This window comes from Styela clava, chromosome 11 (genome assembly GCF_964204865.1).
Source record: "Styela clava chromosome 11, kaStyClav1.hap1.2, whole genome shotgun sequence".
Classification (NCBI taxonomy): Eukaryota; Metazoa; Chordata; class Ascidiacea; order Stolidobranchia; family Styelidae; genus Styela; species Styela clava.
Genome location: NC_135260.1, coordinates 5,629,905 through 5,644,353, shown reverse-complemented (window position 1 = coordinate 5,644,353; position 14,449 = coordinate 5,629,905). Strand labels below are relative to the sequence as shown.

Below are 14,449 nucleotides of genomic sequence, written 5' to 3'. Positions count from 1 at the left end.
GTCACATTTAAACCGCATGATTGATTTTGGTCAGATGAAACGTTACAGAATTATATCTGTTTCAGTGTGTACCAGGACTCTTGAGTTGCATATCTTGTAAATTGTTGCTATTTATTTCAGTCTACCAATAATGTCCAAACTTATAAGTTCTGGATAATTAATTCAAATGAGTTTCCCCCTATGACTAATACTGGAAACAAGCAATGCTCACGGATGATTGTTTCATCAAATACTGCTGATTATAAATATTTATTGTAACTTACAATGAGCATCGTTAATTCTGTATATAGGAAGTTGATTTATCACTCATGGGTGAAAAAAAGTGTCAGAATGTCGAACGACAGTCAGGAAGTATGCCATATTCAGATATTCTTACATTGCAGAGTTGCTATTGGCAATATTAACAATTATTTTTCGCATAGCACTTTATTAGTTCAAATTATAGTAATGTGGCTTGATTAAGCAATGAATTCATGTGTCTTTTATTTCGGGTTGGAGCTATATCCAGAGTCACCATAAATGGTAGATTATTTATCTATTGAGGTCAAATTTATTTTTATTTGCTGTAAACTGACAATGAGGAATTGGTGAAGTTGGGAACTGGATAGATTATGCTTTTTGAATTCAGCTGTTTTGTTTTTTTGAGTAGGTAAGGTTTTGATCAGAGTCATAGAGTTTCATTATGATTTGTGATTTCTGCCGCTGATAACTCTTACTTTCGTGAGTAAATTTCCAAAATTCACTTTTTTATTTATTATTTTGTGCTGAGCTTTTATAGGAGTGAAAGTTTTCTGGGAATATAACCTTCCCTCTTACATTGAATAAATCTTCTTTACTAACCAGACTTTTGCTTCTTGGAAACTGCCAAACTTTATTAGACATTAATGTATTATTTATTTCATTCATTTTACAGAATCTGTGTGACAACATATTTGTTAGAATAGGAAGTTGAAAAGGAAACAAAACAGAAATCAGAAATCAGGCAAGTCATTCTTAGAATGTAGAATTTTTTTCAAATTTAATGCTATTAAAATATGAAGTTTGTCAGTTATTAGATGTTCATAAATAAGAAATGGTTGTAAATTAAACTTCTACTCAACAGTAATTAATAAATTAATTATCAAGTGGTTCTTGAGTGTTTGTTTGTAATTTCACTTTTGAGTTAGTTTTATTGTGAGTAGGCTGTTGTTGTCTTAAAAACATTCCGCTAGTCATCTTGACATCTCAAGCAAAAATTTATTGGTCCATTTGTCCCTACTCATGCACACTCACTCGGTGGGTATCTATATTAGTTCGATATGCTCAGTGGTGGAATTCAGCCGGTTCGCACCGGTTCTATAAAACCGTCTTACAGAATTTTATGAGATCAGCAAACTGGTTAGCATTACTGGTTACTGTCAATGGATTTTTGCATCTTATCTGCTGCAACTAAACTTTTTCAGTCATTTTTAAATTTCATTTGAAGTTCAGTTTCAAACCTATCCCATACTACTAACTGCTTCAAAACTGCGAGATTGTGGGCGAATAGGTAATCTTAGCATTTCCTGGTGTCGTGGTACTTTTTGTCGTGACTCCCATTAAATATTGTTTAATAATGTTCAGCACTCAATATTTCACAATAAATTTATTTATGTTATATTTAAACAATAGCAAACCGATTATGGTTTTAACAAAATAAAACACTAAGATATTTTAAAAAGACATGCAGAAACAGTCGCAAATATTAGTTTGAAAGTGGTAGGTTCCCTGTAATGTCCAAAATCAATTACCGGTATTCAAATCGATTCGAAATTAATTATATTTCGTCTACTGTATTTGAATTAACAAAAAAAGTTATCCATATTTTATCAGTCTTATAAAGCCAAAAACATGTTTACATGTATAGAATTGATATTTTCTCAATCTCATACATGGTTGAAAATTATATTGTTGGGATAGTTTCACTTGAAAAATTATCAATTTCACCAATTTAAGCATGTATTATTTGTTTTTCTCTTTGCCATGATATGAAATTCTTTTCTGTTTTTTTTTTTTTTTACTTCTATCAGAAGTCAACACACAAGATTATCAATGCATGGGTCTAGAAATAATTATAGTAGGCAATGAATATTTCTCCAAAATTTAATCAAAGAATGGTCTCAAGCTCTAGAAGTTTGAAAGACTTAAAAAAACTGAACTGCTTACTAAAAAGACTATTTTTTGTAAGTGTCAAATGACATTCTAAGGGACAGTGTTTCTAGTAGATAATGACTTGAAATAATTGAGCACATTGCTATTAGGAATACAGCTAGGACACGTAGGAGGAAGTTCATTTCAAACGCTGAAGTGCGTACTGAAATGTTTTAGCCAAAAAATTGTTGTTAAAAGTGAAACCTGTGCAGAGTGGAACTATCATAGTTTCCTAAATTCAGTAGTTACGCCTTTTGCTCATAATTTTTGATGACTCAATGTTAGCTTTTTTAACTCAATTGTTAACATGACTTTATAACCCATTATTAGTTCAGCGAAGCTTAAAGAGCTAAATAGTGATCAAATTTTTCAAGATATTCAGAAACATAATCGTTCATTTTTATTCATTATGAGCACACTTTCATCTAATGCCGACAAGCGAAAATATGACAAGAAGGGGTACAGACAATCCCTCTCAGATCATTGCTTTTTATGGACACTCAAATATATTAATATACTTACTACTCATATTTAGTTCAAAACCCTATCCTTCATATATTATGTGAAGAATTCTGATAAAACAATGATCTGATTAAAAAAAAATACAACACAAATTATAAAATCTTCCACAATTTGTCATTGCTGCAGTCAGAAGTCAAAATGAATTGGACTTCAATACAAATAAATATTTTAGTTTTTCATGAGAGAATTCCATAACTTGTGTTATTTTCCAAAAAATGCAGTTTTCCAATTCAAAAGGTTTGGATGAATTTATTTCACTCATTCATGCATTTTCATATTGGTATTCTGCTCCGCTTCTCACAACCTCATATTGTTGTTCATTCTCGTTATCAACTGGAATCGGAACTTCATATCCACTTTGTTCATTCTTGTTATCAACTTGATTCGGAACTGCATATCCACTTTCATCTGATGTTGGTGTGTAGTTTTCATATGTTGTTCGTTCATGGACAGTTGGCTGCTGATGTTGGATGCTTCCAATTTCCATTGAATCTTTCTTTTTCGGTTTCTTGTTTTTGTTGCAATACCTGGGTTCAAAATATTAATAAAAATATTTATTAGCATATTGTTCAACCACATTCAAACGAAACCTTGAAATGGCACCGAATTTTCAAAACGATATTCAAAGTGAAAGTATTGTGGAGAAATTATTGCTACTATGTGTTGTTTTACTTGTTACCTTTGTATGACAAAGATTGACAAAGCTCCCAAGATAAAAGCAACTATTCCTGACAATGGAATTGCAATTGTCAATAAATCAGAACTTCCATTGGTTCCCGTGGTAACTGTGATGTTTTTGTCCAAATCAGTTGTTGAATGAGATTCAGTTCTGTCTGAATCAGATAGTGTTGTTTGCTGCTCAGCTTCACTAACTGAAATTTATGAAGTTTAGTTTTTATTATGATTGTGTATTGGATAATTGCTATTGTTTTGACAAATAAAATTTCATTACTTTTGTCTTTTGTATTTGGTCCAGCTTTCAGTGTTGTCGGAATTTCCGTTTGTAGACCGTTCAGCTTTGTAGTCTGTTCAGCTTTGAGTGTTGTCGAAATTTCTTCTGGATATTTTGTTGTTGTTTCCCATCCATTTGTTGTTGCTGTAATTTGAAAGGAAAGTTTATTTCAGGATTGGATGTTTTACTTTTGAACTGAATTTTTTATGCTATTTAAGATTTACTTGGTTTAGAAGTGGTTGTTCCAAGTATTGGATTTGAACAATCAGTGCAGGGTGCCGCTTCATTCAGACTGATGCTTAGTGCTATAAAGAAATAAGTTTTTACAATTACAACATTGCGAAATCCATCCAATTTTCATCAGTCTCATAAAGCCCAAAACACGTTTATATGTATAGAATTGATATTTTCTCAATCTAATACATGGTTGAGAATTATATTGTATAAACCTCCATTACTCTTCTTTTTAAACAATTTAGAAATCTTATATTAATGAAAATCTAAAATCAAAATTATTATTTCGTGAATGACTTTGGATGAGAATTCATCAGGCTACTATGTTTTTGGGTAACAAATGTACATTTATTTCTTGATTTGGAACTATTTATGTAAGTGGGATCTCACCAACTATCTGCATAAACAACCATTTGCAATTGAAGAGTTTTGAATGTTTCCTCATGTTGAGTTTATCTTCAGCAACTTCTTTGAACTTCTTTTTGCTTTGTTTCTTCAATCACTCAAATCATTACACAGTACTAACATAGCTAAAGACAAAATCCAACTGATAAAATACAAGACCTGTCTCAACGCTTGATGTAACAAGCTTCTGATTTATATTCAGAATTTCTCCTTGTTAATAGGAATCAGTGACTATGAAACACTTCCCTCTGGTTTCTATTTTGTAATGATTACTGCCTTATATTTGTTATTATAATTAGGATGTGGGCGAAATATCATTACAATATAGCGATGATCTACTTGTGTCATGTATTGTCTTGGCATTTTTGTTTGTCATTTGTATAAAAGTGTAAGATTGCAAGTGCTTGATGGACATTATTTGGAATTGTTAATATACTTACTCATTGATATATCTATAGATAACTCGGCACTCCAGAATTGTATGTACCAATATGGAGGTAATTAATTTTGTTCTCCTACTTTACATCAAGTTGTATGAATTGATTGAAACCTATGATGTGGTATATTCAATTGGCCAACACAGACAGTCCCCGAACTTGTAATAAAACTGAAATAAGGAAAATCGGAAAAAAATCATGGCCTAACCCTGGTACATATACTACGGGAGTACCGATTACTCCACTATAGGACTGGGTCGTGTTCTGAAATGAGAAAATGCTTTCGTAGGCCATTTTGAAATAAACCTTTTGAGATGTCAAAGATACTGTAAAGTGATATTTCATTCTTAGCCACGGTGCTGAAAACCGTTTGTGGAAGATTTTCAGTCAAATGAAACTTGAAAATGTCATTTCTGTATTATTGCGACATCTTGTAAATGGTGTGCTAGGTTACGCAAGACTAATTCCCATCCGTCTTCTATGCCCTCTATGCTTGTCGATTCGTATGCGTATAATGCGAGGATGCTGTAGAAGGAATGAACATTACTATACTTTCCAAGATTCCTGATTGTTGTAAACTCCTTGTCTGAGGAAGTCTGTCTTTGGTCAGATGAAACGTTACAGAAATATTCTCGTAAATTGTTGTCCTTTTATTTCAGTCTACTAACAATGTCTAAACTTATAAATCCTAAAAATTTAATTCAAACTAGTTTCTCTCTACTAAAATTATTAGCAATGCTCACTGATGATTGTTTCATCAAATACTGCTGATTATAGATATTTAAGATATTTATTGTATTACGTACTACGATCATCGTTCATTCTGGTTTATAGGAAGTTGAATTATCACTCATAGGTGAAGAAATTGTCAGAATGTCAACCGACAATCAGGAAGTATGCCATCTTCAAATATCCAGCCATCTTCTGTCTATAATTATTTATTAGGTAAAATTTATTAATGGGTGTTGTTTTTAGGATGGGGGCTATATCCACAGTCACCATAAATGGTAGATTAACTCACTCATCAGTCACATTTATTCTTCTTTATATTGAGATATTGGGTGGTGGTTCCCTCATTCATATATTTTTATATACTTCAGTCAGTTTTTTTCGCATTACATTGTACATATATAAGATTCAGATTTATAAATGTTGCTTATCTCTCTCCTAATATAATTCAGACTTCAGGGAACATTGCCTTGCTTCACAACCTATATTGAATTATTTAAGAATAGGAGAATACAATTTTTAATACAATATTCAATATATGTTGGACAGCTTATTAATACCTGTTAGATTAGTTTTGTCCTCATAGATTTCGGTTCCATTTTCCTCTCATTTTTTTCTACTTAACAATTCATTCCTAAACTTATCCCAATTGGTTATGTATTGTTTAGAGTTTGCTGAACTGCAATGATTATGCTCTTTATGATTTCAGCAGTCTTATATGTCTCACTGGCTGTTTTTCTACAGTTTTGGCTAGAGAGATATAGTTTGTAATTGTAACATGAGTTGTGTTAACAAATTATTATATTGTGATTTAATGATGCCGATTGTGTGTATATAGTTGTGTATTTAAGTTGTATTTTTACTGACTGTTTATCTGAAGCCTTGATTGGAGTGAAAAGTGTTTATACTATGACCTGCTTCTTATATTGAACAAATCTAATTTACAAACCAGAAGAAGACTTCTGTGAATATGAACTGCAAATATTTATTTGACATTTGAAACAAAAACGAAATCAGAAAACAGGCAAGAAAACTTATTTTAGAAGCATTTCAAATTCATTGCGATTAAGAAGCATGTAAAAATACTGACAATTGTTGGTCACCAGTTGTGTAAACTGGATTTTGTTATAATAAGAAGCCAGTAGCATTCCTTTGGAGGTTACATTGGGGGTAATGCTTTCGGGAAATAGTCAAAATTATCGCAAACCGAAATGAATTTTTGCAAGAAGGAATTTGATATATTTTGGCGCAAGTCATCTAGCAAATACCTGCTCATTTACGTGGAAGTAGAACCGGGAAGGTTTTAAGTATTGACATAAAGAAATGGGTGATCTAAGATTGTACCTGACCAAATATTCTCTGGACATAAAATAAATTTGCTGAAGATCTCGAGCTCGTTTGTCTCACAAACACCATACTGTAATATTTTTTTTTTAATTGGGTTTGTGTTATCATTTCTTCTTCTTCATTTGCCGGGGGCGATGTGATGTGTAGAGTGCTGTAAGGGGGCGAAAGTAATTATAGGTTTGAAACAACTGATCCAGACACTTATGCAAAGATCTTGATTGGTCCATTAGTTATCTACTCATGCACACTCACTCACAGATCATCTAAAATAGTAGAATATGCTGAGCGGCTGCTTGGGCTAGAACTTTTCCCAGATAAGGCACTGCATGAAAAGTTCTTCGAATCGAATGTATTACTTATAGATAATTGTAAATTGATATAATTTAATCTGTAAAACGTTGTTGAAGAATATATCACAGATACGAACAACTTCTAAATTGTTTCGGAGAGTTGATCAAAGTTTAGTTCATGTTTTTGCCAAAATTTATGTTACAAAATTTCTGTGGCGTAGTTTGTGACTTTTAAAAAAGATATGTCAAAGCTTTCAATTGTCATATTGATATTCCTTTCCAGTTGTTATAATCTCATATTGTTGTTCATTCTTGTTATCAACTGGATTCGGAACTTCATATCCAATTTGTTCATTCTTTTTTTCAACTTGATTCAGATATTCGTATCCACTTTCATCCGATGTTGGTGTGTAGTTTTCATATGTTGTTCGTTCATGGACAGTTGGCTGCTGATGTTGAATGCTTCCCATTTCCATCGAATTTTTGTTCTTTGGTTTCTTCTTCTTGTTGTTACAATACCTGGTGTTTAATAAAAATATGATCAAAGTTAATGATTACTATGTGTATTTACTTGATACTGAAATTAAGACTACCGATAATCATTTGCTGTTTTAATATCTGCTTCTGACTTCACTGAAAATACGATAAACAGTCAAGTTTGGCATATTTAGCTGGAATTGGATCCGAGACTGTAATTGATATAAATTTTTTTTGTCATCAGAGTCAATAAATGTATCCAAAAGTTTTCCATGAAACTTGGATTTTGCAAATGGCAACATTTTCAACGAAATAATTTGTTATACAAAATTGGCTGAGATTTTGATTTTTTTTTTAAACTTGTATTCAAATTTTGTTAACCCTGAGGCGGGTATCAGAAGTTGGAGAGTGGCACACATTTTTTTGTACTTGATCGATTGCCCACTTGGTAATTTATGCATTTTCATTGACATTCATTTAATATACAATATCTATGCTTACCTTGGTATTATGAACGTTAACAAAGCTCCAACGATCAAACTCACAATTCCTGATACTGGGATAGCGATGATCAGTGATGTTTGGCAGCTGCAGCATTCACTATTTTCAGTTGAACATTGAACGTTGCCAGATGTTCTGGTTGATTCAGTGGTTGAGTCAAAGTATATTTTATTAGATGATGTATCTTTTTGATGAGTTGCTGTTGTTGTTGCTTGCTCAGTTACCGTGGCTAAAATTTTGTAATAAAAGTTTGATTCTCACATCCTGAAATTGAGTTATATCGTTCAACAAGAGCAATATGGACATGGTCGCCTGACCCTAGTGGTTAATGGGTTACACTTGAACTGTGTTGACATTGTAGAATTGACATAGGCTACAGCCTGCGGGTCAAATACGGCATGTTTGGTAGTTTAATTTTGCCCACCTGATGCTGCTATAACCAAACTAAAACTAAATTTTGGTATTTTAGTTAAAAATAGCTTAAGGAATTTGTTGAGATTGTGATTAAATTTAGTTTTGGCACGAGGCTTATTGTTTTCCACTTTTGCTTTTGTAACACTAAGTATCGTTCTTAAAATGTAACTTTTTACGTTATACTTACATGGCCCGTCATTCTAGGTGGGCAAACTTTCTAGCCGCTGGTATAAAAACCTTGCCCACTCCTGTTGTACGATACACATCTCAGGTTCCCCCCATCCCACCACCTCACCCGGGTGTTATAAATATGGTTCTTTATAGATTGGTATATCTGTGATTACTTGAGCATAAGACATGATTAAGCATTGCATAAAAAAAAAATTACTCACTCAGTGCAGGTGTGGTTGTTGGTCTGCAATCTACCACAAGATATTGAATTGTGAAGTATTTTGAGTAACCATACTGGTTTTTTGCATAGTATTTTATCTTATATGGGCTTCCTCCAGTTTCATTCCATGGAATGATTGAATCACAGGTGTGATTTGCTACTGGAGTTTTCTCTCTAATTTTGTTGATGTTGCAAACAGTTGATGCAGTTGCAAATGCAAGACAGTAGTTGGTTGGAAATTCACATTTATCAGAATCAGTGCCTGCAAAAGTATTTTTTAAATTGTTGTCGTATATTAGAATAGCGTATGGTAGTATAGTAATAAGAAAACATATTAATATAGCTAACTTGGGAATCTGATTCTTCCAGAGCAGTCTATATTTCCAGAACCAGTTGACTTTGGCAGTGAAACATTTTGTACCAACAGAACAACTGCAGTTTCATGATCTTTGTCCATACTAGTTGGTATTGTCCAATCACACCGGCAGTTGTATTCATTACTTGGTCCATATGTGATATTCTTGCTCTCTGTTCCAAGTATTGTATTTGGACAATCAGCACATGACAATGCTTTATTCAGACTGAGGCTAAGTGCTATGAAGGAATAAGTTTTTCAATCACATTCAAAAATCCATCACATTTTTTTGCAATCTCACAAAGCCAAAAACGTGTTTATACATATAGATTTGATATTTTCTCTATCTTGTTACAGGATTTGAAAGTTATAATGTATAAAACTCTATTATTCTAGTTTTTAAACAATGGAGCAATCCTATTATAATGAAAATCTAATTTAAAATTATTATTTCATGAATGACTTTGGATGAGAATTCATTGGGCTATTATGTTTTTGGTTAACAAATGTACATTTATTTCTTGATTTGTAACTATTTATGTAATTATGATCTCACCAATTATCTGAATAAAAAACCATTTGCAATTGAAGAGTTTTGAATGTTTCCACATGTTGTGTTTATCTTCAGCAACTTCTTTCAACTTCTCTTTGTTTTCTCTCCAATCCCTTAATCCATTACTCAGTACTGATATAGATAAAGACAAAATCTAACTGACAAAATACAAGACCTGTCCCAACACTTAATGTAACAAGCTTCAGAATCTCTCCTTGTTAATGTGAATCAGTGACCATGAAACACTTCTTTCTGGTTGCTACTTCGTAATGATTACTGATTTATATTAATATTATGATTAAGAATGTAGGCGAAATATCATTACCATACATTGTGATGATCTTCTTGTGTCATGTATTATCTTGACATTTTGTAATGTTCGTCATTTCTGTAGGAGTGTAAGAATTTCTTTGTTGATGGATATTATTTTGAATTGCTAATATGCTTACTCATTGACATATCTATTGATTACTCGGCGCTCCAAAAGTACATGTACCAATATGGAGGTAACTAATTTTGTTCGCATACTTTACATCAAGTTGTGTAAAGTGACTGAAACCTATGGGGCAGGGGGTATATTCATTTGGCTAACACAGACAGTCCTGAGCTCGTAATAGAACTAAAATAGGGAAAATCGGAATAAAATTATGGCCCTCCCCTTGTACATATACTACGGGAGTACCGATTACTCAACTATAGGACTGGGTCCTGTTCTGAAATGTGAAAATACTCTTGTTGGTCATTTTGAAAGAAAGCATTTGAGATGTTAAACCTACTGTAAAGTTTAAGTGAGATTTCCTTGTCAACCACATTGCTGAAAAATGAAGCCAAACGAAACTTGAAATTGTCTTTTGCGTATTATTGGAACATCTTGTAAATTATCAGTACAGGTTGTGTGAGACTAACTCCCAATCCTTTCTCAATGCCTTTGCGCTAGTGGAATCGTATGCGGATAATGCAAGGATGCTGTAGCAGGATTAAAAATACCGTACTATGCAATTCAAGAGTCCAATTGTATTTTTTTCGTCACAATCTGTTTCTATATATAAATAATAAACTCATTATTTGGGTCACAATTTCACAATTATTTTCAAACAATTTTATTTATCGTCACATTTAAACCTCAGGATTGTTCTTTTCTTGTCATTGTTGTAGACTGCTTGTCTGAGGAAGTCTGATTTTGGTCAGATGAAACGTTACAGAATTATATCTGTAGCAGGACTCTTTGAGTTGCATATCTTGTAAATTGTTGTTATTTATTTCAGTCTACAAGTAATGTCCAAACTTATAAATTCTGGATAATTATTTCAAATGAGTTTTCCTCTATGACTAATGATAGAAACTAAAATTATTAGCAATGCTCACTGATGATTGTTTCATCAAATACTGCTGATTATAGATATTAATTGTATAATGTACTATCACCATGTTTGATTCTGGTTTATAGGAAGTTGATTTATCACTCATGGGTGAAAAAAAGTGTCAGAATGTCGAACGACAGTCAGGAAGTATGCCATATTCAGATATTCTTACATTGCAGAGTTGCTATTGGTAATATTAACAATTATTTTTCGCATATCACTTTATTAGTTCAAATTATAGTAATGTGGTTTGATTAAGCAATGAATTTATGTGTCCTTTATTTCGGGTTGGAGCTATATCCAGAGTCACCATAAATGGTAGATTATTTATCTATTGAGGTCAAATTTATTTTTATTTGCTGTAAACTGACAATGAGAAATTGGTGAAGTTGGGTAGATTATGCTTTTTTGAATTCAGCAGTCTTGTTTTTTTGATTAGGTAAGGTTTGGATCAGAGTCATAGAGTTTCATTATGATTTGTGATTTCAGCCACTGATAACTCTTCTTTCTTCCTAAGTAAATTTCCAAAATTCACTTTATTTATTATTTTGTGCTGAGTCTTTATATGAGTGAAAGATTTCTTGGAATATAACCTTCCCTCTTACATTGGATAAATCTTCTTTACTAACCAGACTTTTGCTTCTTGAAAACTGCCAAACTTTATTAGACATGAATGTATTATTTATTTCATTCCTTCTACAGAATCTGTGTGACAACATATTTGTTAGAATAGGAAGTTGAAAAAGGAAACAAAACAGAAATTAGAAATCAGTCGAGTCATTCTTAGAATTTAGAACTATTTTCAAATTTAATGCTATTAAAATACTTGTAAAAAATACCGAAATTTTCAGTTCATTTAGAATTCATTTTACAGAATCTGTGTGACAACATAATTGTTAGAATAGGAAGTTGAAAAATACTGAAATTTGTCAGTTATTAGATGTTCATAAATAAGAAATGGTTATGAATTAAACTTCTACTCAACAGTAATTAATTAATTAATTATCAAGTGGTTCTTGAGTGTTTGTTTGTAATTTCACTTTTGAGTTAGTTTTATTGTGAGTAGGCTGTTGTTGTCTTAAAAACACACCGCTAGTCATCTTGACATCTCAAGCAAAAATTTATTGGTCCATTTGTCCCTACTCATGCACACTCACTCAGTGGGTATCTTTATTAGTTCGATATGCTCAGTGGTAGAATTCAGCCAGTTCGCACCGGTTCTATAAAACCGTCTCGCCGAATTTTATGAGATCAGTAAACTGGTTAGCATTACTGGTTACTGTCAATGGATTTTTGCATCTTATCTGCTGCAACTAAACATTTTCAGTCATTTTTAAATTTCATTTGAAGTTCAGTTTTAAACCTATCCCATAGTAACTGCTTTAAAACTGCGAGATTGTGGGCGATTAGGTAATCACAGCATTTTCTGGTGTTGTAATACATATGTCGTGACTCCCATTGAATATTGTTTAATATTGTTCGGCACTAGTTTGATAGTGCTTGAAATTGAGCCTGTATAATTCTTATTCAAATTATCAAAAGGTAATTTTTATATCAATATGCAAAAAACTCAATATTTTATGATAAATTTATTAAGGATATATTTAAACAATAGCCAACTGATTATGGTTTGAACAAAACAAAACACTAAGATATTTTAAAAAGACATGCAGAAACAGTCGCAAATATTAGTTTGAAAGTGGTAGGTTCCCTGGAATGTCCAAAATCAATTACCGGTATTCAAATCGATTCGAAAATAATTATATTTCGTCTACTGTATTTGAATTAACAAAAAAAGTTATCCATATTTTATCAGTCTTATAAAGCCAAAAACATGTTTATATGTATGGAATTGATATTTTCTCAATCTCATACATGGTTGAAAATTATATTGTTGGGATAGTTTCACTTGAAAAATTATCAATTTCACCAATTTAAGCATGTATTATTTGTTTTTCTCTTTGCCATGATATGAAATTCCTTTCTGTTTTTTGTTTACTTCTATCAGAAGTCAACACACAAGATTATTAATGCATGGGTCTAGAAATAATTATAGTAGGCAATGAATATTTCTCCAAAATTTAATCAAAGAATGGTCTCAAGCTCTAGAAGTTAGAAAGACTTAAAAAAACTGAACTGCTTACTAAAAAGACTATTTTTTGTAAGTGTCAAATGACATTCTAAGGGACAGTGTTTCTAGTAGATAATGACTTGAAATAATTGAGCACAATGCTATTTGGAATACAGCTAGGACACGTAGGAGGAAGTTCATTTCAAACGCTGAAGTGCGTACTGAAATGTTTTAGCCAAAAAATTGTTGTTAAAAGTGAAACCCGTACAGAGTGGAACTATCATAGTTTCTTAAATTCAGTAGTTACGCCTTTTGCTCATAATTTTTGATGTCTCAATGTTAGCTTTTTTAACTCAATTGTTAGCATGACTTTATAACCCATTATTAGTTCAGCGAAGCTTAAAGAGCTAAATAGTGATCAAATTTTTCAAGATATTCAGAAACATAATCGTTCATTTTTATTCATTATGAGCACACTTTCATCTAATGACAAGCGAAAATATGACAAGAAGGGGTACAGACAATCCCTCTCAGATTATTGCTTTTTATGGACACTCAAATATATTAATATAATTACTACTCATATTTAGTTCAAAACCCTATCCTTCATATATTATGTGAAGAATTCTGATAAAACAATGACCTGATTAAAAAAAATACAACACAAATTATAAAATCTTCCACAATTTGTCATTGCTGCAGTCAGAAGTCAAAATGAATTGGACTTCAATACAAATAAATATTTTAGTTCTTCATGAGAGAAATCCATAACTTGTGTTTTTTTCTAAAAAAACACGAGTTTTTCAATTCAAAAGGTTTGGATGAATTTATTTCACTCATTCACGCATTTTCATATTGGTATTCTGCTTCGCTTCTCACAACCTCATATTGTTGTTCATTCTTGTTATCAACTGGAATCGGAACTTAATATCCACTTTGTTCATTCTTGTTATCAACTGGAATCGGAACTTCATATCCACTTTGTTCATTCTTGTTATCAACTGGAATCGGAACTTCATATCCACTTTGTTCATTCTTGTTATCAACTGGAATCGGAACTTCATATCCACTTTGTTCATTCTTGTTATCAACTGGAATCGGAACTGCATATCCACTTTCATCTGATGTTGGTGTGTAGTTTTCATATGTTGTTCGTTCATGGACAGTTGGCTGCTGATGTTGGATGCCTCCAATTTCCATTGAATCTTTCTTTTTCGGTTTTTTGTTTTTGTTGCAATACC

The 14,449-nt window shown here is 32.1% G+C and overlaps 2 protein-coding genes across 3 annotated transcripts; both read right to left on the bottom strand.

Annotated features, from left to right (window-relative positions):
- Positions 1-1,890: 1,890 nt before the first annotated feature.
- LOC144429893 (uncharacterized) lies at positions 1,891-4,523 on the bottom strand. Of its 2 annotated transcripts, XM_078118117.1 has the most exons (5): positions 4,268-4,523; positions 3,868-3,948; positions 3,644-3,787; positions 3,371-3,563; positions 1,891-3,218 (listed from the first exon to the last, which is right to left on the bottom strand). In XM_078118117.1, the coding sequence occupies exons 1-5, from the start codon at positions 4,320-4,322 to the stop codon at positions 2,954-2,956; spliced, it is 738 nt and encodes a 245-aa protein (XP_077974243.1). In that variant the 5' UTR covers positions 4,323-4,523; the 3' UTR covers positions 1,891-2,953. The 2 variants fall into 2 exon arrangements, with proteins under 2 accessions (XP_077974243.1, XP_077974244.1); XM_078118118.1 differs by lacking the exon at positions 3,868-3,948.
- Positions 4,524-6,485: 1,962 nt separating this feature from the next.
- LOC144429961 (uncharacterized) lies at positions 6,486-9,982 on the bottom strand. The gene is made up of 5 exons (XM_078118213.1): positions 9,780-9,982; positions 9,217-9,462; positions 8,870-9,130; positions 8,064-8,292; positions 6,486-7,604 (listed from the first exon to the last, which is right to left on the bottom strand). Exons 1-5 carry the CDS (start codon positions 9,832-9,834, stop codon positions 7,340-7,342), a joined length of 1,056 nt encoding a protein of 351 aa, XP_077974339.1. The 5' UTR covers positions 9,835-9,982; the 3' UTR covers positions 6,486-7,339.
- Between the last annotated feature and the right edge of the window lie 4,467 nt (positions 9,983-14,449).

Coding starts and splice junctions, on each gene's coding strand:
- LOC144429893 (XM_078118117.1), bottom strand. CDS start 4,322: ATGAGGAAACATTCAAAACTCTTCAATTGCAAATGGTTGTTTATGCAG. Junction 3,788..3,867: donor AACAACCACTTCTAAACCAA/GTAAATCTTAAA, acceptor TTCAAATTACAG/CAACAACAAATGGATGGGAA. Junction 3,219..3,370: donor TCAATCTTTGTCATACAAAG/GTAACAAGTAAA, acceptor TTTTGAACCCAG/GTATTGCAACAAAAACAAGA.
- LOC144429961 (XM_078118213.1), bottom strand. CDS start 9,834: ATGTGGAAACATTCAAAACTCTTCAATTGCAAATGGTTTTTTATTCAG. Junction 9,463..9,779: donor GTTTTTTATTCAGATAATTG/GTGAGATCATAA, acceptor ATTCCTTCATAG/CACTTAGCCTCAGTCTGAAT. Junction 8,293..8,869: donor AACAACCACACCTGCACTGA/GTGAGTAATTTT, acceptor ACAAAATTTTAG/CCACGGTAACTGAGCAAGCA.